General features: G+C 45.6%; 1 protein-coding gene across 2 annotated transcripts in view; it reads right to left on the bottom strand.

Annotated features, from left to right (window-relative positions):
* Window positions 1-1,806: 1,806 nt before the first annotated feature.
* Window positions 1,807-26,655, bottom strand: part of Fbn1 (fibrillin 1) — a 201,091-nt gene continuing 176,242 nt past the window's right edge. For both annotated transcript variants that reach the window (XM_050133838.1, XM_050133843.1), the window contains 16 exons: window positions 25,983-26,132; window positions 25,572-25,637; window positions 25,227-25,343; window positions 23,416-23,535; window positions 21,855-21,977; window positions 20,096-20,227; window positions 18,104-18,229; window positions 17,333-17,539; window positions 16,244-16,369; window positions 15,916-16,038; window positions 12,932-13,048; window positions 12,606-12,734; window positions 11,648-11,767; window positions 7,490-7,721; window positions 4,232-4,406; window positions 1,807-3,082 (listed from right to left, as the gene is read on the bottom strand). In XM_050133838.1, the coding sequence (XP_049989795.1) occupies window positions 2,693-3,082; window positions 4,232-4,406; window positions 7,490-7,721; window positions 11,648-11,767; window positions 12,606-12,734; window positions 12,932-13,048; window positions 15,916-16,038; window positions 16,244-16,369; window positions 17,333-17,539; window positions 18,104-18,229; window positions 20,096-20,227; window positions 21,855-21,977; window positions 23,416-23,535; window positions 25,227-25,343; window positions 25,572-25,637; window positions 25,983-26,132 (2,453 nt within the window). In that variant the 3' untranslated portion in view covers window positions 1,807-2,692. The remainder of the gene's footprint in view (window positions 3,083-4,231; window positions 4,407-7,489; window positions 7,722-11,647; window positions 11,768-12,605; window positions 12,735-12,931; window positions 13,049-15,915; window positions 16,039-16,243; window positions 16,370-17,332; window positions 17,540-18,103; window positions 18,230-20,095; window positions 20,228-21,854; window positions 21,978-23,415; window positions 23,536-25,226; window positions 25,344-25,571; window positions 25,638-25,982; window positions 26,133-26,655) is intronic.

Raw genomic sequence — 26,655 nt, 5'->3', positions numbered from 1 at the left:
ACGATGTGGAAAAAGCTGATCGGTTATGTGAAAACCCGAGCAGTTTATACGTATGTACATATTTATTACTATCAACCCAACTGCCCTTCATTTTGGCCTATCTAGTTTGCAAGCGTGATTTCTGAAGGGAAACAGTATTTGGAATGGCAGCATCCAGAGCACTTCTGGCAGAGTCAAGCACGGTTTGGTGCACAAAGATGTAGCTGTTCGTGCAAGTCTAAACATTTCACAAGGGCAACTGAGTTCATTTTAACGCTACTTACAGAATAATTATCGGCAAATGAAACGGGCTGTGGGAAAGACAAGGTATTTTTCAGGCTTCTGAATGGTATACAGCATAAAATCTCTGACTATCAAAAGTGGAATGGGGAAGGTCCAGGACAATGGAGCGGTGCCGTCAAAACCTGGGGGACAGAAGGAATTTTACAAGAGACTATTTACAATGGAACAATGAGGAAAATGTTGTGTTTCAGTCAGAAACATGGAAAATATGCTGTTCAACACTGCTGGCTCTGGAATAAATAAAAGCCAGACTCAGACTATTAAAAATATCAAAGTGGTCTACCACGTGCCAACTCCATTTTCTTCTGTTGTTTGTTATAAAGAAAATCTATTATTGAATGGAATACAGTTCTGGTTAAATTATCAAAGACATTTTCCATATGAAAACCATAGTCTGACATGTGTTATCAATTCTTCTCTAGCAATTTTAATATACTTCTATCACAGAGAGATAGGTGCGGGGTTAAAAGGAAATTCCACGTTGCATTTTCGCCTTCTCTTCAAGGCACTGCTCCCACTCCATCTTCAGCTCCTCTCTACTGAGCAACGATTATCATCAAGATTCTTCTGCACGGCAAAGTTAGATTAAAAAAAAAAAGATACCCACAGGCGTTAAGTGGACGCCAGCATCCTTGTCGAACCCAGCTGAACTCAGTATATTGCAAGGAAGCTCATCCCCCCCCCCCCATGGGTAGCTTTCTCATTAGGAAGGTATGTGTTCAACTGAGGCTTATAGCAGTTGACACTAGTTTGGCCTTCTGGAAGAGCATAGATGGTAGCCTACTCCCCTGGCTTTAGCCGAAGGCTTCCAAGAATTGGAGAGAACTTTCCCATGGTTTGGAAAATTCCACTCTCATCCACCCTTCATGTAACAAGCTTAATTCATCTTATTTTCACTACCACAAACTGTTTTGCTGGCCCAAGGAATTAAAAAAAAAATTCTCCTATTAACTGAATGAGATTAACAGCTAAATATTGAATATTGTATTTAAAATCAACCAGCATCTTGCAAGTTAGGACGTTTGAAAACCAAGAGTTGCAGCATTCAGTTGGATTCAATCTGCCATGGCGTTCTATAATTAGTTTAGCGCTGGCCAGCAACAGATGTCAGGGGGAAAGATGGGACACCTTGCCAATGCTGCGTACAGGAGGGGAAGGGGCATGAAGTCCAAACGCTCTAAAAGAATGACTGAGTCTTACATTCCGAAGTTCTTAAATCTGGGAGTTTAGAAGCCACAGATTAGTTTGGTCACATTTTAGAAACAATGCTGCAATCTAACCGTCGTCCTAGCAAGTCAGATAAGCAACCAAACATCCAGCAATCTGTAATCGCTAATCAAAGGACCAAGTGAAGATGCAGTTTCTCCTCCTGGTGCTTATGTTACATGCCCGTAGAAGCCAGAGATAACAGACCAAGGATACTTTAAACCCAGGAGACTTTATTTCCCCTCCAGAAAGGCCCCCGCCCCCAACCTCAAATCCACACGAGAACACAAAACCAAGGAGTAAACTAAAAAAGGGAGGGAGGGTAGGATCACTTTATTGTGACATTATGACATTAACCCCTTGCTGACAGGAATGACTGAGAGTGAGTCTGGCATATTGCACATGCACACTGGTGATCCTCTGGTGGCTGAGGCTGTCTTCCGTGTCTTCCCCAACCTCAGTGCACAAGCGGGCCAGTCACAGATTCCACTACCACATGGTGTAGATGTTTAACAAGTCTTTGGTCTTAATAAGCACCATTACAAACCCTCACATTAAGGGCTTTATTATTCTAGTTTATAAATGTTTCGATGATAAAAATAACACGATTACAGTATACACACACTTAATTTACATGTAATGTATTATACTCATAAGTGAGAAAAGCTACTGAACTAATGTTGGTTGATTGAAATGAACGAAGTATTTGAACTGGATACCTGGCAATTTGGTTTCTAACCTGTGTACTTCTTACAGTGCATCGATAAATCTATTCTGAGAATTTGCTAGCACCAAACAGACATCATAAGCGGCCAACCTACTACTTGCACTCGGAGAAGCGAAGTTTGGAAATTTGAAAACAAATGGAACAATCCATCAGTTGGAAACACGTTCCTGTACGGCAGCTGGAAAGGTAGGTAGCCTGTCGGCATGCATGGCCAACCTCAGTGGATACTCGTGTCCCAGTTTTCAGGAATCGACACATATGACAAGGTAGCTCAGCTGCTCATGAGAAGCCTGAGAAGGTGATTGGTTGAACTAGGGCCATCACTGTACCTTGATGTCATTCAACAATAGTGCTCATTTATACGGATTGGCTTGGCGAATGCTTGTACCACAATGTGAAGGTTCTGGTTTGGGGAAAATAGACTTCTACCTACCTAAAGTTGCTTTTATTTTAATTACTTGGTCTCTGAATGGTGAATTAATGAAGCAGGATCTGAATTTTCATCTTCAGGTTATCGCCCAGTTCTCCGCTGAGGTAGTCTTTGTCATGTCTGTCCTCTAACTGGTTGAGTTCTTTCTTTTTATAAAGTGGGGTACTGCTGATTTGTAAGGAGTAGGTTCCGGCTACTGGCTTCTTCTTGGTGAAGTGGAGGTAGCTGACCCCTTCTTTCTGGTTGATTTTAAAGAAGCCATCTTCATTTCCGGATTCAATCAAGTATCTGTTGTGGTTCGTCAGAGTGGTAAGGGCTGGCAGGAGTTCTAAGATTCGGACCTTGTGGCTGATGTGGGAAATGTTGAAGGCAAAGCTAGCAGGCTTCTCCACATCCCAACTCGCGAGGCTCACGTTGGCTTCCGTCTCAGACCCATCCTGGAAAGACAGGCGGCAATGCCTTAAATCCAACTAACTCAGTTCTGTAGTTCGCATACTAAAGAAAAAGCTATCTAGGTCTCAAGCCAAACAAAGGTTTCTGCCCGTGCTGTTTGCGCTATGCTGAAGATGCACACTCAGAGGCACTTGGTTTAAGTTGCAAATGTGCTTTCAGAGAATTAAATTGATGACAGGAAGAAAGGCAGACTGAAATCATTTGTACTGGCGGAGGGGGAGGCTCTCCCTAGGTCTCAAAGTGTGGTTCCTGAACCAGCAGTTTTAGCAGCCCTGGAAACCATTACACATGCAAATGCTTAGCCCCTCTCAGACCTGTCGAATTAGAACCCCTGGGGCTCTTCCCAGTCAACCTCTCTAACAAGCCTTCTGGGTGACTCAGACACGGAGATTCTTTTCGAAGCCCTGTACATAGACTGTTCTCTTTCCGAAGACTTAATTCCCAATCCACAGCAGGTGGGCTGCCGGACAGATACTCAGAACTTGTCCGTTTCAATTTTGCTCGCGGACACAAACCATCCCCTTCGAAGGACACACCCATGGACCTACTTCCTGGCTGTGATGAACTGCTAAGGGTCCTGCTTCTCACCTAGCTTTCTGCTTGTGATTTGGGCCCACATAGGTTAAATGCTCCCAGTCTAGAGCCAGAAGATCTGGGTAAGCGATGCATTTCTGACTTTACGTAGCATCATCATCATAGGCTCCTGCTCAACATCCAAGTTCCCCCTCACTCCCTGCAGCTCTTTTTCCGTGGAGGAGACTCTAGTTTCTAGACCTTGGCTTCCCTGTGTGGGGAACGAGTGCATGCCATTCTGCCCACTTGCTGTCCTTGACTTCAGACCTTGTCCTTTCTGCAGACATCGGGTGGGCGGTTGACTTTCTTCTCGGTGAGACAGAGGAAATGAGCAAGTGTGTGAAAACTTTTCAAACTGCCACTCTCAAAAGGCAGCCAAGTTAAATAACTAACACAAACCCCTCAAGCCCCATAGCCTCTTGCAAAGTGTGGCTAGTGTCAGGAGAATGACTGGACTTCCTGTCTGGGGAGACTGTTCACACTTTGGGCTGTCCTTGGAGGAAAGCACAGGAGCCCAAGAGTTCTTACATATCAGCAGACAAGGAGAGACTCCGACCTACCTGGATGTCCGAGGCGTCCGTTTCGTTTGTGCTTCTCCGTTTCCTGCCTCGTTTGGGGTAGCCATTGATCTTACATTCATAGCAGGCTTCTGGGGACAGTGAGTTGTCGTCCATCTCACCGCTGGCAGGTGGCTCTGGGCCTCCTCTGCCCATGCCCATTCCAGAAACACAATGCCTAGCGCAGAAAGGAGCACAAAGGCAGTTTCCATCAGAATCAGTAGCCTGATGTCCAGTTTCCTGGTACCCAGCCTCCTGGATGTCCAGTTTCCTGGATGCCCAGCTTCCTGGATGTCCAGTCTCCTGGTACCCAGCCTCCTGGATGTCCAGCTTCCTGGTGCCCAGTATCCTGGACACCCAGCCTCCTGGACGCCCAGCCTCTTAGATGTCCAGTCTCCTGGATGCCCAGCCTTCTGGACACCCAGCCTCCTGGACGCCCAACCTCCTAGATGTCCAGTCTCCTGGCACCCAGCCTCCTGGAAGCCCAGCCTCCAGACTAGTAACATCACATTGCCCACTAGACAATTATCGGCTTCTAAAAATCATGCAAATACCAAAGGCTCAGTCCCCTGAGTTCCTGTCCTTTCTCTCAAGACACTGGCTTTCATACTTCCTTGTCCCTTCGTCTCCCAGCCCACTGGCACAAGCCTTTGCAGTACTCATTCAGGGAGGGGATGCACTGAAAACTGAAGAACAAGGGTGAAGGAGATCATGTGACTCGGTGGGGCATCAAATGTCTTCTTTTATCAATCAGGCCCCATGGGGATCAGCAAGCTCCCCTGCCAGCTGCACCTCTAGGAGAGTGGGCAGGTAGGCCATCTCTGGGGCCTCTGTTCTGGACAACATATTCGTTCCTATGCTGTGACCTTGATTTTTATGTTTTAATTTTTAAAGACAGCATATAATATGTGTCATACCATTATGGCATATTATGGGCATAGTGTGTGTTAGTGGCTTTCTTTCTCCCATGTCTGCCATCCTCCTGCTGCTACCAACTCCCACACCCCAGTCTTTTATGTTTTTATGTTTCATGTTTCTATGCTTTATGTCCATGTCCTAACCATTGCCTTCACCACCACTGCTGTTCCTGCTTGTTCAAGAGGGCAGGAAGAGATGTCCAGATGGTAACTGTACAATTTATTCTCCTCTCTCTCTCTCTCTCTCTCTCTCTCTCTCTCTCTCTCTCTCTCGACAGGTTTTCTTTGCATAACAGCTCTGGCTATTCTGGAACTCATCTTGTAGACCAGGCTGGTCTTGAACTCACAGAGATCCACCTGTCTCTGTCTCCATCTCCCAAGTGCTGAGATTAAAGGCTTGTACCCCTACCACCTGGCTATACAATATATTCTCATAAACAGCATGAATCAGTGCAGAGCTTGCCCAACTGTGGGAAATGGTTTAATTTGAAGTCATTTAAAACCACTAGGGCCATGGGATTTGACTCATGTGAAGGCTGATAAACAAGCCCATACCCAAGAGAGATGTAATCCTTGTTTCTTTGCTTTTCAGTATAGACTAAGCCTCACACAGTATAGACCAAGCCTCACACAGTATAGACTAATAAGCCTCACACAGTATAGACTAAGCCTCACACAGTATCTGGTTTGTTTTTGTGAGGCTCCCTTTCTAAATGTATCGAGAACCTAGGAATTATCCTAAAACAACCCTTATTTTGTGGGGTAAAGTTCACTCTAGTGACTTGACAGAGAGGCCAGATTAGAAAGGTGGATTTCTACCGTGAAAAGTACACCGATCCCCACTAAACTGCTTCTCTGAGTCGGTCTTCACAGCTCATTTCCTTGTTGGTCCACAGACTTCCAAACAACACCACATCTCTAGCTATCTGCTGTTTCTCACTACACTTTGGTGCTTCTCCCAGTTTCCCAGGGTCTTCCTAAGCTTCTTTTCCTCTTCACCTAGCAGCATGGAACACAGATAGACAAGGAGGAGGATGAAGGTAAAGGCCCATCCCGTGCATCCATGCACATGATGGTTCCAGGAAGTAAGCCCCAGTCTGCAGCCTTGGCTTCTGTTCAGAACTTCCCTCCAGTATTTCCTTGTCCCAAGAGCACCATTTAGAAGAAATGTGACTACAAAATCCCACTGGCAAAGAGCCAGTTTGGAGTGTCACAATTTTTTGCTGGGAAAAAAACATGGTTTTGGCATTCAACTGTAAAAAAAATAATAGGGTCGGTTGAGAGCCAGACATCTGGGAATCTGGGTCCTACTGCTGGCATTCCGAGAGCTTCCCATGGAGCATTCTTCTACCTTGACATTTGTACAGACTGAAATAAGTCCCTGAAAGCCAGTGTGTCAGAGACTCTAGGACCACTGGGTTCATATCTGGTATAAGTGGTGTGTGTGTGTGTGTGTGTGTGTGTGTGTGTGTGTGTGAGAGAGAGAGAGAGAGAGAGAGAGAGAGAGAGAGAGAGAGAGAGGGTCAATTAAGATTCCTGAGATTCATGAACTGAGCTGGACAATAGTGGCACATTGCCTAATCCCAGCACTTGGGAGGCTGAGGCAGTACATCTCTGTGAGTTCGAGGCCAGCCTGGTCTACAGAGTGAGTTCCAGGACAGGCTCCAAAGCAACACAGAGAAACCCTGTCTCGAAAAAACAAAACAAACAAACAAAAAAGATTCACGAACTGGATGTACACGCAAGTCATTAGGGAAGACCTCAAGTTAACAACTTACTAAAATTTTAAGTATTGAACAAAGCAGCGTCCCTTCTCTGCCTCGGCTGTCACACATATTCACATCATTTGGTAAAATTTCTACTTGGAATTATGTAATTATCCCAACTCATACTTAATGTGCTTTTTGATTGTTTCCAATATAAATTTAAGAGTGAAGGGCAACAGATGCCTTAAAGACTGTAAGAGATCTCTAGCATAAGGTATCCATTTGGCTTAGCCTGACAGGAGCTAGAAAAGGAAGCAATGGAAGTCAAGTGAGAGCCTCCTATGTTCCCTCAGGAGGGAGGCGCTCAGGTGTGTCAGGTGGGCCCAGCTCCGCGTGGGCAGATACAGCAGGGTGCTCTTGGAGAAACCAATCCCCTGTCAGCAGGATGTGAAGATTAGGAACATGAGTCAGAGACACTGAACAGGGACATATGAACAGTGTAGCTACGCTGTTGGGTGTTCTAGGAGTTTCTAGAAATCTGGATATACCCCTTTACAGATGCTCCTCTCAAACTTTCTCAGGCATAACTGGAATGAACCTGACGGTCATTAATCAAGGGCAGGACGAATAATACTTACCCTTGGCCTATCCGGAAGTACCCTGGAGGACAGCCACACAGGTATCCACCCTCAGTATTGGAGCAGCCGTAACTGCAGGGGGCCTGTGATGAGCCACACTCATTGATGTCCTGGCAGCCTCCGCTGAACTGTTCATACTGGAAGCCGGTGGGACACATACACTTGTAACTCCCCAGGGTGTTGTGGCAGGAGGCGCCCCCACAGACGTGTGCGTTCAAACATTCGTTCTCATCTGCGGCAGAAACAAGAGAACACTACATGTGTGATGCTGGCCTTGCTTTCAAGGAGGAATCTGGGTCATGCTCCTCATGACGGACCAGGTAGGTAGGGTGTCAGGGAGAGAACACAGGCAGTATAGCCAGAGTGGAGAGAACAAGAGAGAAAGCTGTGGAGATGGAGGGAGGGAGAGAGTCTCCTGCCACGCTGGTTAAATATGGTAGAGGAGGTTAAATACACTTCACAGAGAACACCCAGGAAGGCACTGTGAGGAGCCTCGGACTCTAGGTCTCACCAAAAGCCAGCGCTGGCATGTTCTGCTCCGTGTGAGGCAGGACCACAGCTATAACTGGGTTTAGGGCAAGTGAGAAGGGAGCATACAGTTACCATGTTCCTGCTTCACAAGAACCTACGGGATGGAGAGCACCAAAGAAGAGAGCCACACTTCTGCAGATGCTACCGTGGGCCTCCCTGACACAGGATGTGAAACTCTGGGGAAGACCGATGCCCTGCAGGGGAGTCCACCCCAAATTACCTCCTTTTCAGTCTGCAAAGACCTCCAGGTGCCCATGCTTAGGCTGAGTTGTACCTGCTGGTATGTCTGCTTTCTCTCCGAAAGCCTGTTCAAACCAGCTGTGGCTCTAGCATCTGCGCCACGACTAAAGCTAAGTGTGACTGGAAGAGATGCTGTGCTGACTTATAGGCAGTGGCGGGAGAAATCTAAGAGACACATTCTGCAGGGCAGCCTACCCATAGGAGCCTGCACCGTCTGGAGGGAGGAGACAGGAAAATAGAATAACTCTTAAAAAAAAATTTAAATAATTGTTTGTCTATGTGTAAGTGTATGCCACATGCATGCAGTACCTGTGGAGGCCAGAAAAGGGCTCTAGATCCCCTAGAACTGGAGTTATAAACAGTTGTGAGCCACAATGTGAGTGCTGGGAATCCAACTCAGGTCCTCTCCGGAAGAGCGGCTGGCACATCTTAGCTACTGAGTCGTCTCTCCAGTCCCAGAGATCTAACTTTTAAAAACTTTAGTTCAAACGAAGACAACGGTGACTTTCTCATTGCTTCAGTCTACATACTTTTGAAATCTCTAATATTCGTTCCTAGGCCTGCCATTGGAGGGCGCGTTGGGCACTGGCTGTTAAGACCTATCTCCGGGGCTGCAGCACTCTCTCTGGAGGACAGCCATCATCCCTCTGTGGGTGGCCACTGCCAGTGGAAGCAAGGAGCCACAGATGCTCCCTGGAGCCCTACAGGACAGCCAGCATGAAGAAGTGTTCCACATTCAATTATGTAAGCCTTCCTATGGTCCCACGAGCTTTGGGGGTCTTCCCTAGGGCTTTCCACAGAGCAGCAGCTGGGCTGTCTGACTGCAGGAACCACGTCCTTCCTACCATATTGGCCCGCAAGAGCACACCCACATTGAAAATGGTGTTTCTTCTCTCCTGTAATTAATTTGACCTTCGTTGTTCAAAGAGAACAACACTCTTCTCTTTTTCTCCAAACGCTCTAAATAAGTACCTCTGAAAAACACGTGTCTGCCATGTGTCCATGCACGCACACAGGGCGAGAGCATCGCAGTGCATGCCTGGAGGGCAGAGGACAGCTTGTAGGAGTCTGTTCCTTCCTTCCACTCTAGGATTCTCCAAACTGAATTCCTGTCATCAGTGTTGGCAACAACAGCCTTCATGCAGGGAGTCAACTCACCAGCCCTCAAATACTTATTGAAACCGGCTCATATTCATGTACACAGCGATGTGCCTACTAGATACGTTGTCATCCAGTGTATTGTACAGTTCCACCATACCCACCCTCCTGTACCCTCTCCCCTGTCTCTATGCCCATCCCCTTTCTTTTCCCAGATAACCTTTCTTCTACGTTCATGCCATTTATTTGAAGTTAGTAAATGGGTGTGTAAAACTGGAAGGCTTGGGGATTTTGCTGATAATATAAAGATCAGTATCAAGAGTGTCTGTGTGTGTGATATTATTTATGGGCATGTACCCTTCCCTCCTCCTTTCCTCCTTCTCTCTAGTCACTAGCCTGACTTTGCCTATTTGAAGATTCCCTAAATCCAAAGATCTCAAGCCTAAACCCAAGGTCCTTTAGGCTACAGGGATCCTAAAAGAGAAAAACCAAATACATCAGTGTCCGCATTCCTTTCCTTACTTTAGGAATAAGTAATAAGGAATGAAGTATGGTATAGATACAGGGGAGACCACAGGCACCAGACCTTATGCTAAGCAGAGTGAAGAGCAGAGGGTGTTTACTTAAGTAGGAGACTCTGGGACTGCCATCTTCTCTTAACCCCCATGGCCCCTCCATCTTCTCCACCTGCTCTCAGTCCCCCCAAAACCGATCTGTGTGGAGCATCAGAGCCTTGTGTGGAGTTCTTCACATGGGTTGGCTCCAGACCAAAAAGCCATGAGGCACGGGTAGTTACACAGGGCAAGACCTGTCAATCTAGTGCTAGATTCATTTTGCTTTTTGCTAAAAAGCACAAAGTGGATTGACATTAGGAGAGCAAAGTGAAATCACCACACAAAGAAAGATACTTGCGAATATGAGCTCTCTCTGCTCCTTAATGCTATCATCTGCTCCTAGAGCAGACTAACAGGGAAGAAACCAAGTGCCTCTCAGTATGCAAGCAGAACTGGCCTGGTCTGGAAGGCAAGAAGAGTTCCTCTCTGGGGCAGATGCCAAACTGGAGTCTCCAGCTGTCAACCCTGAACCTCTCTGTGGGCTTCTGTAAATATTCATTCTGCTGGGGAACTCTCCTTCCCTTTCACAGACTTCTGTATTTTATTTTACTTCTGATAACATTTAATAAACATTAAATTCATATTGCTCATCTCGGTTGGGGCAGCAGAGCACAGATTAAGCAGTCGTCAGCGCTCAGTGTCCGCAGTCTGGGAACCACACGCTTGTACATTCAGTCACTGCCATCTGCAAACACAGCGGTTTGGTTGACATGTACTGCACTTCTTCTGACCCCTTCCATCCTGTGTACCCTGAGCAGCTGACTCCACACGGAATCCAGCTTTCTACCCTTCTCAATAGCTTGATTTGTACCTCTATTTGCAGTTTTTATTGGCGAGAGTTTCCTCCTTTTTATATAAAAAGAGAATTTTAATTAATTAAAATTTCAATTAAAGCCCCTGGAAAACCACTCCTTGGGACAGAATAAAACCTACCACCCTGACTTATAGCACCAGGGTCACACAACCCAGGTTAGTGGTGATGTTAGCAACGGCCAGGAGGAAACTCCCAAGTGTAGGGTAGGCTTTCTTGGCTTGTTTTTCGTAGGGCCAGATGGGTTCCACTCTAGCTGAGAGCTGAAATCTGCAATTTGCTTCCAGAAAGGAATGGAGTTAATGGCCCCTGACCTCTAAGTCAGCCTCCAAGAAGAGCGAACTTCTGCTAAGTTATGAGCGGGCTCCCGGGTGGGGCTGGTCCAGGAGATCTGCTCTGGATAGCTCCACACAAGGGAGCCATCCCAGCTCAGAACAGCACTCATTCTAGATAACTCTATTTCTTGAGCGTTCTGAGTCCTGTTTGCGATTTCGGGCCAACAAGAACCCCACACTCCTTCTAGCTTCTTAATTGACTTATTTGACTTAATTGACCTGGCCACAATCTTCCTGGAACCAAAACTGTTTAAGGAAGTAGGTACTGTGAATATCCCCAGGGTGGGGTGCTAACAGTGCAGGGGTGAGGAAGGCTGATGGTGTCAAGAAAGGCTAAGGGATTTCATCCCAGCTATTCCCGAAGCATTCTTCATCACATTATTTTTTTCCTAAAAGATTTTCGCTTCCCTTTGGTTTCAAGTGGGGCAGAGCGGCTGCCAGTGGGCTGCCGTTGGTCAAAAGGAAGGCACTGGCTCTGGAAGACGAGGAGCCGGCGACCACGCCTCGTCTGAGGACAGCAGCTGCTCACCTACACACTGGTTCCACTGGTAGTGCTGGAGGTAGCCCTGTGGGCAGCTGCACCTGTAGCCTCCGATGATGTTCTGGCAGCCGTGTTGGCAGCGGTGGTTGCCCTCGCATTCGTCCACATCTGTAAAAGAAGCAGAGCCTCCAGTGAGCCCCATCAGCAGCTGCCTCTCAGGTCCTCCGCAGCCTCACCGACCTGCCTGAGAAGCCAGAAGGCAAGGCTGGAAAGAATCTTTCTCCTAAAGAGCTATTCTAGCAAAGCATTAAGAATATCCACATTAATATTCAGAGATTCCTGGAAAAGTCTACAGGTAAAAATGACATCAATTCACCATAGGGAGTTGTGGGGCAGCTCTAGAAAATGCATTTGTTTATTTGTATGGGAATTAGAAACCAAGAAATATCAATAAGAAAATAAAATCACAAGAATTAAAATTTAAATATTTAATTATGCATTTATAGAAGAGTTGCTTCCTACATGTATTGTCCATGCTGGAGAAACCTCAGGACTCTGGCCCTAAATGTCAGAAGTCAAGGTACTTTTGTTGAATTATTCCTACTATACTAGATTGTTAACACAAACAAACAAAGAAACAAAAAAACTTAATCTTGATCTACATAGAAGAGGCCCATGTCATCGATACAAGCAAGAGGAGACTAAAGATGCATTTCTAGAACCTGGGGCCCAAGCGAATAGCCCACCTGCAATTGGCTGGGCTCCTTGCTCACTGGCCTTTTTCCTTTGCCTTCTTTTTTGCCTTTTTGTTTGCTTATTTATTTTTTTATTTTTGGCTGACCTCCAACTTGTGGCAGTCCTCCTGACTCTGCCCCCCAAGTGCTAGGATTACAGCACCACCACACCCAGAAGAGAGAACAGTGCTTGCAACTCACAGCCGCCGACACCCAAACGGGCCACCCATGCAAAGTGCTCCTAGCGGGATGCAGCTGAGGTCTGCACCTACCTTCACAGCTGGCACCGCTCTGGTCGAGCGAGAACCCCCGCTGGCATTCACAGGTGAAGCTTCCGGGAGTGTTCTGGCAGACGCCCTTGGACCCACACAGGTTGATGTCGGAGGTGCACTCATTGTTATCTGGGGGAAGCATGGGAGAAGAAAGTGACACTTCCCGGAGCTGCTCTGTGTTGTTGGGAAGGGAGGGAGGAGGACGACCCAGAGACGTCCAAAATGGGGTCAGTAACTACACCGCGAGCGCGCACAGTCCAGCCGATGCAGCCCCACAGCAGAGGGAGGAAAGAGCCTCTCAGAGGAAAGTTGCGCTCTCTACTCACCGATGCAGGCAGTGTGGTGCTGGGTAAACCCAGGAGGGCATTTGCATGTGAAGCCACCAATGGTGTTAACACACAGGAACTGACAGTTGTGCTGCTTGCTTGCACATTCATCGAGGTCTGCAAGAAAGCGCAAGACGGAAGTCAAGCCGTGCCCAAATGTCCTTGGACAGCAAGTGTCTCCACGCCCTGAAGGACACCAGGGCCGCACAGGGCCGCAGCAAAGGGTTGGCAGGAAGGCAGGTGATGGACTCAGCGAGGAAAAAGTAGCTCTGTGGGATCCAAGGGTGAGCAGTTCCCTTTAGTTAAAGAAATGTAGGACTTTCTCTACCAATTTATTTGATAGACATTCTAAATGTTTAAATGAATTGTAAGAGGAAGTAAAAACTGATTCTGAACATTTTCCAAAGCAGTGGAAAAATCTAAGTGAAGATGTCAAAAGAGATGTTGAAACCGGAAATTCACGTGTTCCTTTAATTCAGTGGTTCTCAACCTGTGGGTCACAACCTTCTGGGGGGGGTCGAATGACCCTTTCACAGGGGTCGCCTAAGACCATCAGAAAACACACATATTTACATTTCGATTCCTAACAGTAGCAAGATTACAGTTATGAAGTAGCAATGAAAATAATTTTATAGTTAGGGTCACCATGACATGGGGAACTGTATTAAAGGGTCGCAGCATTAGGAAGGTTGAGAGCCACTGCCTTAATTCTTTTCTGTTGCATTTAGAACAAACTCACACCAGGACATTGGTTTGACCTCTTGGTTAGCAGTTTTTCTTTGAATTAAATAAAATTGAACAGCTAGGAAAGACAAAAATCTGATTTTGATGAACTAGAAGCAAAATCCCAAAACCCCTTGCCCATACTATTGACCCAAAACTATTTTCAATCTCAGTACAATCTCCAATCTTTCTTCACAACCTTAGCTTCTGGGCTCACCTCAAGATCCAAAGACATTTAAAAATCTATTAGGAGCTACCAAGTATGCTGGACCTGAGGGATTGCTTTTAAATGCCTGGGAATTCAAGAGTGTTTATCACAACTCAACCCCTCCATGGAGGCACACGCGGTACTAGCTTTGCTAGTGGCTGGAAGGACACCTGTCCTAACCTGAGAGGGTCTCCCTGTGTCCGTCCCAGCATGGAGGAGCCTCAGATGGAGCCTATCTTGAACTCTGAGAAGGCCGACTTCTACTGCAGAGAGGCCAATGGACGTCCGCGTCTCTCAGAACCAGACTGCATTCCCACTGGGACCCTGTGCATGCCTGTGCTGGGGAGGAGACGGCGCCGCCCCTCATACTGTCTGTTCACTCAGTACAGTGACCATGGCTGCTCTCATGCTCAGGAATGCCTTATCTCCATCTTCGCTCCTCTTTCCTTTTTATTATAATCAATAACACACACTGTTCAAGTTAAATGGTCTTCCACTGTGTTGTTCCATACTTGTATGAATCTCATGCTGCTCCCTCCTCTTCCCTGCCTCCCTTTATCTGGTGAGGTGAAGACACTGCTCCCCCCCCCCCCCGAGCCTCCCGGCTAGCTGTTTGCTTCTCAGAGTCAGTGGGACACACATCTGCACACTTCCACACATGTCAGCTGCAGACAAACTCAGGCTTAATAGAGTAAGGAGAGAGGAGCTTCTGACATAGAGACTCCCAGTGTAACAGCCTGCTTATCGTCTTCATCAGAGCCATGTGGCCACTTGCAAGCTACCCTCAGTCAGGCCTGTCAGTGTTCCTCATAGAAGCAGAAGTTAGGAGAGGGTCACTAGACCCTCAGCCATTCCCTCCTATACCTCCTTCTGCATGTGGACTCCAGAGTTACATGGAGAGGGGAGGGGTCACTGAGGGGGAACTGCAGACACACAGCTGTGGAGAAGTCACTGCCCATGCTGCCATGGGAGTCTGCACGCACCGCACTGCCGCAGATGCAGAGGAATACATTTGCTTTGTTTCAAACTGCACACAAGAAGAGATGTTTCCCCCAAGTATGTTTCTTCACTCACACGAATAAAGTCTTGCTCTGAGTCCTAGCCAGAACTTTCTGGAACTCACAGTGATCATGGATGAAGACCCTGTTTCAGGCTATGAGCAAGTCCTGGGATCAGTGACTTCATCCCCAGCTCCGGGATGACCTAGGACCTAGGACCAAGTCTGCATAGGACAGCCTCTGAAGTTTTTATCTAGGAAGATGTTTAGGACAAAACAGAAACTCAATGTACCTTGGAAAAGGTAATTTCTAGCTGAGGAGACATTTCTGCAGCCTTTGGATGTTTCTCAATTCCATGTCTCCCTCAGGTGAGCTCTTAGAAGGCATGGTGGCTTTATTTTGTCAGCTTAAAATCTATCTTGGTGGTTCTCAACCTTCTTACCGCTGCAACCCTATGATACACTTCCTCATGTTGTGGTGACTCCCAACCATAAAAATCATTCTCATTACCAATTCCTAACTGTGATTTTGATATTGTTATGAAACGTAATGTAAATATCTGATATGTGACCCATAAAGGGGTCAAGTCTCACAGGTTGAGAACCACTAAGATAGATAGATAGATAGATAGATAGATAGATAGATAGACAGACAGACAGATAGAAACTGAAACACTAGTTTAATTAATCAGACACACCTCTAAGATCATGGCATGAAGACCTCCTAGACCACACCATTGTTAAACAGACAGTGAATAAATGAAGCAAACGGGAAAGGAGGGGGAATCAACTGGGAATCAGCCTCACCAGAGCCTTGGCGAGTTGGTACCGCTGAGCCCCTCATGGACATCATCCATGATGCTCACTGGGTATCGAGCAAGGATAGCTGCTGCTACTAGCCTTCAGCATCCCCCTGACCCCAGCTTAACCCCCATCCCCAGGGATCCAATGTTGACACAGGCGCTAAGCCCAGGGAAGCAAGTCTTCCAGCTTGTCTCCTGACTGTTCACAGGCACAACAAGTGGCAGGTGATGGATGAAGCCAAAGCCCTCTCACCTTTGCAGCTCCTCCCATCCTCTTGCAGAATATAGCCTTTTGGGCAGGAGCACTGGTAACTCCCTTCTATGTTTTTGCATATAAAATTGCAGGGTTTGGGAGCCTGGTTGCACTCGTCCAGATCTGTGGTCAAAGAGAGACAGGAAAAGCCCACTTAAAAGATTTTCGAAGTGCTCAGAATCTTTGCCTAGAAACTCTGAAGCATTTGATCATCACCTCGTAATTTTCTATTAAGTATAGATGCATTTTAGATTTTTAGCGTGAGGGTTTCTTTCCTGTAACCGGAAATTTCTATCCAAGAATAAAGCATTAAAAACAAAGTACCTACCCACACAGGAAGTCCCTGTGATATCCGGCGTGTAGCCAGTTTTACAGATGCAATGATACGACCCTCTGTCATTGACACACTCCCCGTTTCGGCACACATCGTGAATAACCTTGCACTCATCGATATCTAGGATAGACACAAATCACAATAATAAATACATTAAAATATATAATGGGCAACATTGATATGCAGGGGTCACTTGAGTGTAAAATTTCATAGACTGTGTTACTATATTATGGACCAAAGTGTTAAACCAAAAGGAGACAGAGTGAATTTCACATGCGATGTTAACTTATTGAGTAACTAATGAATGACGTTGTGAGCCGAAGATGAGAAGCTACTCTAACAAAGGGAAAGCTCCTTTATTTCGCCATTAGCTCAATCTTCCCGATGCAAAGACAATGGTTTTCTAACTCTCCTTTATTGTTTTGCTTCTAATCCCCAACCCCAAGGAGCACAATGGAGCACCAACAGGACCGTCTTCTCAGTCCTTAGGTGAGCTAAAATCCAACTGTAATCGCAGTTGATAAAAGTGGGAATCACACGAGGCTGGCGGAGCTTCTGAGCTGCCCCAGGCACCTCACTGGCCTCCGCTCACATCTAGCTTTCTGGCTGAAAGAAGCTTGTGCACCTCAGACCCAAGGGTGCTGACTCCTAGCACACCAGCGAACTTTGTACTTTCTGATACAATTCATCTTGGCCAATTTTGAGTTCAAAGGAATGCTGGTGGAGTAAAACTAAATGACCATTTGTTTCATGTTATTTTTAATTTTTTTAAATGATATTTTATTTCATCTATAAACTATCTTATAGCATTTTTCTGCTGGACCCTTGCAGTGCGGAAGCAAGGATCCAAGCACACCAAACTTAGTCAGCTAGACCAAGGACTTGGCAAATGGCCCTGGATGTTTCTAGCGCTATATGGAAGGATTTCTGATGACCTCTGTCACACAGACGAGACAAACCTGTTGTCAATTCCACATTTCCATCATTTTCCATAGTAAAACAACATACAGATTCCTTGCAATAATTTTGTACCATGAAAGAAGAGCTCGTATCTTTTGGCAACAATAGAACAGAATGAAGTACCTGCTCCATTGGTCATAAATCCGCGGCCATGGGGACACAGTTTCTTGTAAGCCACAGTGCCCTCGAAAGGGCAGATCTCACAGTGGGGTCCCCAGCCTCTCCCTCCATCACAGCAGCACTCAGACTTGGTGACGGGGTTCCTGTTGCTCGAGCCAATCTGGCACATGTTTTGTAGGACCTCTGTGAAGCAGTACCCTTCCCGGTTGTCTGGAAGAGACATTACACAGGAATTGAGACACTTTCCTGAGGGCATGGGGTCTTAGGAATTTGGTCGGATATAAAAAGGATGTAACACTTTACCCTGGGTGAAGAGGAGCGAGAAGGAAAAGCTGGAGACAGCAGGGGAGAGAGAAAGGAGGCGTCTGAGGGGAACAAGACAAGAAATCCGTGAGTTGGCAGAGAGGCATCGGCGAAGACAAGCTTGTAACTCTTTGTGGCCCCAGACACATGGAAGAGCAGTCGCAACAGCCATGCTACAGAAAAGGGGGCAGAAAAACATCCGCAAGTGGGCCTCAGAGGGCAGCAAGAAGACAACCCCAAGCTAGCAATTCCGTGTGCAGTCAGCAAAGGAAGAATTTCATCGCAGGGAGGCCCTGAGCCCAACAGACACCCAGTCACTAAGTCATCTCCCAAGGATGAGTGGTTTCAGCCCTTTGGCAATTTTTGACATTTTTCTCTTATTTCAAACCAGAAATAATGTTTTTTTTTTTTTTTTTTTTGAGTGTCCCAACATGAAGGTTGATGGAAGGAAACGCAGCCGCGGGTACTCACCCAAGCACTCATCTTGTGTGGGGCTGGCTGTGAAGCCATCGTTACACTCACAGGTGTAGCTCCCCAGCGTGTTGAGACAACGCCCATTCTCACAGATCCCCGGCTTGGTCTGACACTCGTTCTCATCTGTGTAGACAAAACGGGAATCATCAGACATTTTATAGAAAGACTGAGTTTTTTCTTGGTTCCTTCCTCCCTCCCTCCCTTCTTCCCTTCCTTCCTTCTTCTCTCCTTCCCTCCTTCCTTCCTTTCTCTCACTCTCTCAATTTCTTTGCAAACAGGTAACCTATTGGCCTGGCTAAAAACTGGAAGTTCAGGAAAGACCATGAAGAAAATCCACCAAACTCCCCTTTTCCTCTGTATTCCTCAGTCTCCTGATAACCTGCTCCTTCACCCCTGCCCCAGACGTCCAGTTTCTGATGTGTCTTCCAGAGATGGATTATGCACAAAAAAGTAGACACCCCCCCCACTGTTCTTGTAAGGCATCTGTGAGCATATTGTTGATATACCTAAATTCAAATGACAGCATTTTAGGTACAGTTACATTTTTTACTTAAATCTTGCCCCATCTGTACATAAAAAAGATTCCTAAAAGGTGAGTTCCCACACTGGAGGGGGAGACTGAAGCTTGCCTGTCATCTTAAAGAGATATAGTACTTCATCAGAATAATGCTGGTAAGTTATGTTGACCCAGGAGCACTTGTCTGGACTGAGCTTCAGATTCAACACAGCTTGCTAATCAGCCAGTCCTGATGCTCATCAGTCAATCCTGATGGTACAGGCTGGTAACCCAGCTGCTTGGGAGGCTGGGGTGTGAGGACAGAAAATTCAAGCCATGCCTGGGCTCTAGGGGGACCCCAAGGCCAGGCTGGAAAGTTTGTAAAACTCTATCTTGGAATAAAAACCAAAGTGGCCTGGGGATATAGTTTAATCTGGAGCATTTTCCTAGCACATGGAAAGCCCTAGGTTCAGGTCCCAGAATGGAAACAAACAAACAAAATCCCACTGTTCATGCTGACCTCAGCATGAACACGTGAGGGCGAGGCCCTCCTCCTCTGAAAGCTCTTGCTGCAACTAAGCCTGTGACCTATGGTCAGGGAGGGTCCAGTATGTGACCATTGGTCCCCATGCTTCGTTCCTCTGAGCTTTCAGAATCTGATCTTAAAATCACCGTTCAGCTACGTATCTCAAAGAAGACCAGGGCAATGGGAAACATTTTTTTTCCCACTGATGACACAAATATAAAACTTTTGATGTCATTTACTTCTAAAAGTGCATGTGAGAACTTTCTATTTACTCCAAAATAGACGGCATTTGTTGTCTTAAGCAACAACATTTGTTGTCTCAAGCAAATACCAAGAAACCTTTTGGAAGAGGTTGACTGGTAAATATTTTAGGCTCCCTAAGCCCTATGGTCTCTTCTGTAACTACTTGGTTGTCTTTGTGGCACAGAGGCAACCTCAGTGACATGCACATGGGTTGCTAAAAGCATGTTTTAATAAAAATTTATTCATAAAAAAGAGTGTCAGGCTGAAGGGCTGAATTTGGTCGGAAGCTGCAGTTTGCCATTCCCCAGTCTAAGGGGAATTCTCAATACTGGATACACATTAGAACAAACCAAGAGCTTTAGAATAACAGTGCTTGGACCCACTTCAAGGTAATAGCGGATTTCTTGAAGTTAGAGCCACTGCCTTAGAGATAGTCCTGGTTCAGGGGAATCTAGCACAGGGTGTTAGTGTGACAGTTGAGCCAACAATGGTGAGAGCAACCAGTGGAAAGAACTATGTCCTGATGGTCACACGCACAAAAGAGCAAGGGTCAAAAGTGGGGGACCCAACCCTGGCATCAATACAGGAGAAGAGAACAGGGAAAGGCCAGCAAGGCCTCTCTGCAAGGAGCTGTGAGATGGGGGGAAGAACACACCACCAACCTGACGCAGAGCTCAGGCCACTTCACGCTCATGCGGAGCCATTCGCGCAGAGATAATCTTACCTACGCAGCCCTCTCCGTCGGGTCTTCGCTGGTACCCAGGGCCACAGATGCACATGTAGGTGCCTATGAGGTTCTTGCACTCCATTTGCTTCTCAGCACAGTCGTGTTTTCCTTCTGCACACTCATCCTCATCTGGAAAGAATGCACAATCATAACTTACACACACACACTGTACTGAATGCATGTAAACACAAGATGGCCACCTCTGTTATTTTAATACTGAGCTTATTGCCTTTGGCATCTGTTGGGCCCTGATATATTAAACATGGGAGGGAATATTCTAACCACCTTTGAACTTGGTGTAAAAACTGCTTCCTGGCCAACTGATGACCTCATCAGAAGCATGATTCTATGCGGATCTTTCCTGGATTCCCTTGCTTTATGTTTCATACCTGCTTGTTGAAGCATTTAAATACTTATGACTATAAGTGGAGTAAGAGGGCCCTATGTTATTATAATACAATGTTATTTCATAACAAGATAAAAGTATTGAAATTGCAATATGATAACATAATGACCTTATGTATTATAAATATCATGGGTATAATAAAACAAACCTGTTATGTAATAATGATTACAATGTCATATATTATATAGTATTATTTTAATATGACATTATTAACTAATATAATTAGTATAATACAATACCAGGATAGTCATTGGGTAACTAAAGCTTTAGTTTTAATTTGAGGAAAGGACAGGTGTCCCCGACATCTTATTCTCCATTTAAAGCTCTCCTTCCTTCACTCCCTCTTCTTTGGATTGGTTGTGTTCTCACTCTCTGCTTTTAATAATATGGCATTTCCCCTCTTTCTTTTTTCCCACATACTCAGCTGAGACATTTGGATTCTAGTCTGCAAGGTAAGGAACTCTCAGGGCAGCTTCTACTTCACACAAAACTGGATTTTAGTCATTTTGAGAGACCAGGTGTCTGCTAATTAAAAGAGCGAATTTGGATTCTTCCAGACTAGCCCCCATGATTGGTTCAGCCTGGTTCCAGGCTCTGGGGATTGCCAGCGTTCAGCTAGACTTTCGAAGGGAAATGTGCTGAGGAACACAGATTTGTCACTGGCTTTTGAAATGTGGTATCTCTTTCTTCCCTCGGGTTCTCAAATGCCTGTTATTTTATATCCTCAGAGTGTTTTGCTCTTTTGTAAGATTTATTTTTATTAATGTGCATGTATGTATATCCATGCAGGCACCCTAGGATGCCAGAAGAGGGTGTCAGGTGCTCTGGAGCTGAAATTACAGACAGCTGTGAGCTGCCTGATGCGAGTGTTGGGAAGTGAATTCCGTCCTCTGCAAGAGCAGCAAGCACACTTAATCACTGAACCATGTCTCCAGCCCCTCTCAGAACATTTGGTATCTACAACTCTCATCATAGTTATGACACTGGGATTATTTATTTATATTTTCATCTTTTGTATCAGCTTCCACATATCTCACCATCTCAGAGGATGTTGGGAAATATCTCTGTACAGAGAATGTGTATGACTTCATAGGATGTCTGACATATCACAGACATGGAATGCATAGCAAACTAATCCAAGGTCTGCAGTGCAGCCCCCACTGGGCCTGCTGTGCCTCTTGGTACAATCCAGGGGTAAAGGAAGAAATGAAGCCCCTACATTTGCTATGGATTAGGAGACGACGCGCATTCCCTAGCCCTGATCTACTGAGAGAAGCTTTAGAGGGACATCTGCCCTCGGACACAGAGAGAGGGCGCTCTGGCTTGGATGGGCTCTGACAGGGCTCTCACCTTTGCACATCCTCCTGTCTTCCCGCAGAACGTAGCCAACAGGGCACTTGCATTCGTAGGACCCATAGGTATTTACGCACCGGAAGGCACATAGCAGAGGATTCTGGGCACACTCATTTATATCTGCAGAAAAAGAAAGTAAAATAACGGATCAAGGACACCAAGAATGACGAAAAGAGAGAACTGCACTTTTGTGATAAGTTGAAAGTCTTCCTTATCATAAAATGAACAGATCCAGATAATTATAAAAACGAGCTGATTGTTCCTGGCAGAATCATGGTGGCCAATATCTGTATCTCTCCGCACAGTCACTAAGCTTGCTGCACTGGCGCAATTATAAATTTGCACGAATGAGAAGCAAGAGGGCCACCTTGCATACTTGGAAGGCTCAGGTTGACCAGTTGCCTCTCCCTTTGTACATGGACTATGGATCGTCTTTGCTTATTTTGACGAAATCTATTATGGTCAGAAGAGTAGCTGAGTCCCCTAAATGCTTAGCTACTTCTCCTTCCCTAAGCAAAGGTTCCTATGAGACAACAGGGCTTTTTCTGCCCAGAGTATTCTGGTCATTTTTTTTTTACTTAGAGAAATGCAGTTTACACAGATGCCCAAGTTCTAGCCTTGATTAGAGAGTGGCTTTACCTTTACTGAGCAAAGCAACTCTTCTGGAGTTCATGGTTTAGAACTATCAGGATGGATTTTTCCAGAAGTAAGAGGGTGAAGACAAACCACCTCAGTGATTAGGCCACTTCCCAAGAGTGATGATTGGATGGAGAACAGGAGCCAGGTCATGGTTTATTCACAACCTCTAAAGGCTCCCACCACCCTGAAGGTACCAGGAGTCTGCATCTATGGTGAAGAGCTCCCTTCAGTCCCCTCCGTTCTTCTCTTACACCAGTGAATCCCATCCTGAAGAGCACACGGGTCATCTGGACAGCTACTGGACCCTACTTTTAGAGTTTGTGATTCAGGGATCTAGAACGAGGCCAGAGAGCTTGCATTCCTCACAATTTTCCGGGGTTCTGAGGCAAATTGTCTAGGAACCAACCACCCTTCGGCACTCCCTAGCCTTTCCTTCTTTTCCACACTCCCTGCTAGGCAGCTCTGATGACAAATAATTTTCAGATGCTTCTATGAGTTAGGCAACCTCCCTCTGGGACTGCCTCCAGATGACCACAGGACGCCAGTGGTTATCTAGATCCGTGGGCAGATGTTTCTACAAGGAGGACACAAATGAGGAGGGAAAAAAACCTTGGAAACAATAGAAACAACAACAAAAGAATGGAACCAGAAAATAGACAGGAGTTGTATTGACGTGTAAGCAGTGGAGACACACTAGTGGGCACCCTGATATAGACAGTATAACTTCCGTCATAAGCCACCTATATTTTTTTATAGTTCCTGCAAAGATGAGGCCACACAGGGAAGAAATGATGCAACAGCCCACTAGTCTCAGCTGTTCTGAATTAATTAAGAATGTTGTTTGATTCAGAACCGTAGTCAAGCGACGGTTCCCACAATCAGTAATGGCAACCAACTCTTCAGTATTTGGGGCACTTGCCTTCGCATGTCATCATTGGACCAGGCTCAAATCCCTCCTCGCAGGTACATTCGAATCCTCCAATCACATTCTTGCAGGTCCCATTTCCACAAGGATTGCCCACGGAACATTCATCGGTATCTGCAAGTGATCCGAAGTAGAGATAAAGTGAGAGGAGATACAGTGGGCTCAGACTCAGATACCACTTTTCATTCTGTTCTAGCTCATGGGTCTGCACTGTCTTGCTTAGTTTTCCATTCTTACAAAGAGGGAATGTGTGTGCCTTATAATCACAGGCTTAGACCTGGAGTTTGCCCTTGCTCAATGGCAGAGACAGTGAGAGATCTGAATGCCTAGCCTTTATATTTCCCACGTGGTTTTCTGCAGTCTGTCCTTGTTTCACAGGCCGTAGGTGCTCTGATGACTAAAACAAGGTTCCTAGATGCAGCCAGGGGTTTCTGCTGGTTCGAAAACAAAAATCTCCAATTGTCCCCACATTACATCACTGCCCAAGAAGGCTTACACACGGTGGATTCTTGCCAGATATAAAATAGAAGACTAAACTTATGCAAAGTAAGAGATCTAAGGTTAGACAGAATTAATATACTGGATAAAAATAAATATTCAAGTAGATTTTGTTAAATTTTTTTAAACCAGATGGTTTACATTAGACAAACCAAAAAAAAGGCTTTAAAAAAAAGAAAATATATGTAGGGTATGACCTTTCTAAAGAACTGTGGAGAGAGAATACATTTTTACAAAAAACAAACAAACAAACAAAACAAAACAAAAAATCCAAAAAACTCTACAAAACTACAGATGCCTTCTAACCCAACCACCTGGAACATTCACTGTTCTTATTCCTGACCCGGGACTTAGAGAGAATATTTTCCCCTGGTTAGAAAGAACCCTATTCTTAGAAAGAGAACTGCTATTTTAGCTATCTGAAGCCCAGGAAAATAGTGGGATCTTGTCAAGGGTTACTTCTAGGTGAGGAGGCTCTTTTTGCACATACACAGTAGAAACTAAAGACTTCAAAGAGGTAACATGGATAAAACTTGTTTCTGTTTTGCTGCTAAACCACACTTTACCGCCATGAGTGCTGTATCTCCTTTGATTTACTAAAAACATCAGTGTCATCGCAGATTACAGCTGCCAGTGTAATTTAGAACAAATCACTTCGTTTGCATAATAGACTCAAGGGTGGCAGAGGGTGGACAAGGCACACAGGCTCCCACCTCAGCCTGCACGCAGTCTTCAGACCCCCATTCCTTCTATAAAGACAATACATTTTAATCTGTACAGACAGTCAGTGCTGATACCACATTTAATCCGTGCTATAGCAACATTGCTTTAGAATTCTTGACCACAATTCTTGACTCCAGTTCACTGTCAATGTACTTAAGAGTCAGTGGTCCATACAGGAGCAATGTCCATTTCACATTTTAGTGAAAAAGTGAAAACAAGAAACTGAATGGGCCACGTGACCTTTCATACTGCCAGATACACATGATGTATATAAAAACTGCTATTTCTACACCTCAAAAGTATAAATTATGGCCACTAACAGTATATTTTTAAGTTGCACTAAGACTTCTGTTTTTTGTTGTTCTTTCTAGTATCTCTTAGGACGTGTCTAATATCTGCCTTCCATGTTAGACTACGAGGGTCATGCAAGGAAGGGTCATCTAGGGTAGGGACCAACCAGCAGTCTCACTGAGGAATTCCTCAGTGGAGGAACAAAACTAGACTCAACTTTGGTAGAGTAAAAGCCAAGGAGCTCGATTTTTGCGCAATACAATTTCAAAGGAAGAGGCTGAGTCACTACTCACCCACACACTCATTCCCTTCTAGAATATAACCAAACGGGCACTCGCAGCGGTAGGAGCCGTCTGTGTTGATGCACTGTCCGTGTTTACAGACATCGGGCTCTTTGCACTCATCCATATCTTAAGTGAAGGAAGAAAAAAAAACCAGTAAAAACCAAGGCATTCTTCTTACACTATTGTCATTTCTGTGTGTTCAATTGGGTGAATATCTAATATCACAATATAACTATCATCCAAGTGATATAACAACAAAGAGAAGAGATTATTTCTCCCAGGTAGATGTGGAGAAGTAAGATCTGGAGGAAGGATAAAGAAGAGGTAGGGGAGGACCCAGCTGGGAGCACTCACCAACCGCTGAGTCATCGGGGCCCACGATGATCCCACTTCCAAAGGGGCAGATCTGGCGGAAAGCCTCTGTGGTGGAGATATGCACTCATTAGTGGGCAGGCCAGGGACAACAACAGCAGGCTTCCCACGCCCCCATCCATTGTGTGGTTTGGCCACATGCTGCACACATTGAGAGATAGGAATAAGACATCCAGAGACAAGGACGGTGTGCCTATTCTTCGTATGACAGATTCATAACACATTTAAAAGAAGAAAGGAACTACCATGCTCCTTTGATAAAATACGGCTAAATGGACATTCTGATTACACTTATAATTTGATTATCCCATGGCTTCAAGGCTTGCACTGTTGCTCATGTCATGGTCATATGTACATGGGATCGTGTATGAGAAACAAAGGTGCTAGACTTACCATCTGGCTCAGTGGGGCACAGCTCACAAGGGTCCCCCCAGCCTTCTCCCTTCAAAGCACAGCAGCATTCCTGCTTGGAATGGTTCCTGGATTTGGGCGATGAACACTTCCCACCTTCAAACTTGGCATAACAGTAGCTCATTCGCAGATCTGCAACACACATCCACAGGACTCTTCAGCTCTTTCCCTGCTGAAGCTTGGCCATATGATAGCGGGTCAATGCCTCTCTCACTAACCATAGTTATATCCCATAAGTGATTGGAATTACAGAAAGGCTGAGACTGCTAAAGCCACAGGGAACCAAGAGCAAGCTAGGCTGAACAGATTTATGTTGCTTTATCCTCATCCCTCAGTTTACCCCCTACTTCAAAGCAACCTGATAGGAATGCTACAACCATGTGGGTGTGGACTGGCCAACTGTGCCACCAGGGCGCATCCCTGAAGCAACTGCCCGTGGAATTGTGGGGACAAAACTCGTGGGACTTCCGGCAGACTTTACACCCATGCACACACAGCCACACCAAAATTCAATTCCCAACCAGAGCCTGCTTAGTGGAATAGAAAGAAGAACATGGAAGGCAGAAGGCAGGACTGTGGGCAGGTGCAGACACAATAACCTTCCTTTCAAAGAACATACATGTTTCTTTCTATTCATTATTGGTAACACCAAGAA

The sequence above is a fragment of the Alexandromys fortis genome, unplaced genomic scaffold (assembly GCF_014885135.2).
Source record: "Alexandromys fortis isolate MF-2015 unplaced genomic scaffold, M_Fortis_MF-2015_v1.1 scaffold_6, whole genome shotgun sequence".
NCBI classification, from domain to species: domain Eukaryota; kingdom Metazoa; phylum Chordata; class Mammalia; order Rodentia; family Cricetidae; genus Alexandromys; species Alexandromys fortis.
Note: the sequence above shows the minus strand (reverse complement) of the source record. Positions and strands in the feature narration are given on the sequence as shown.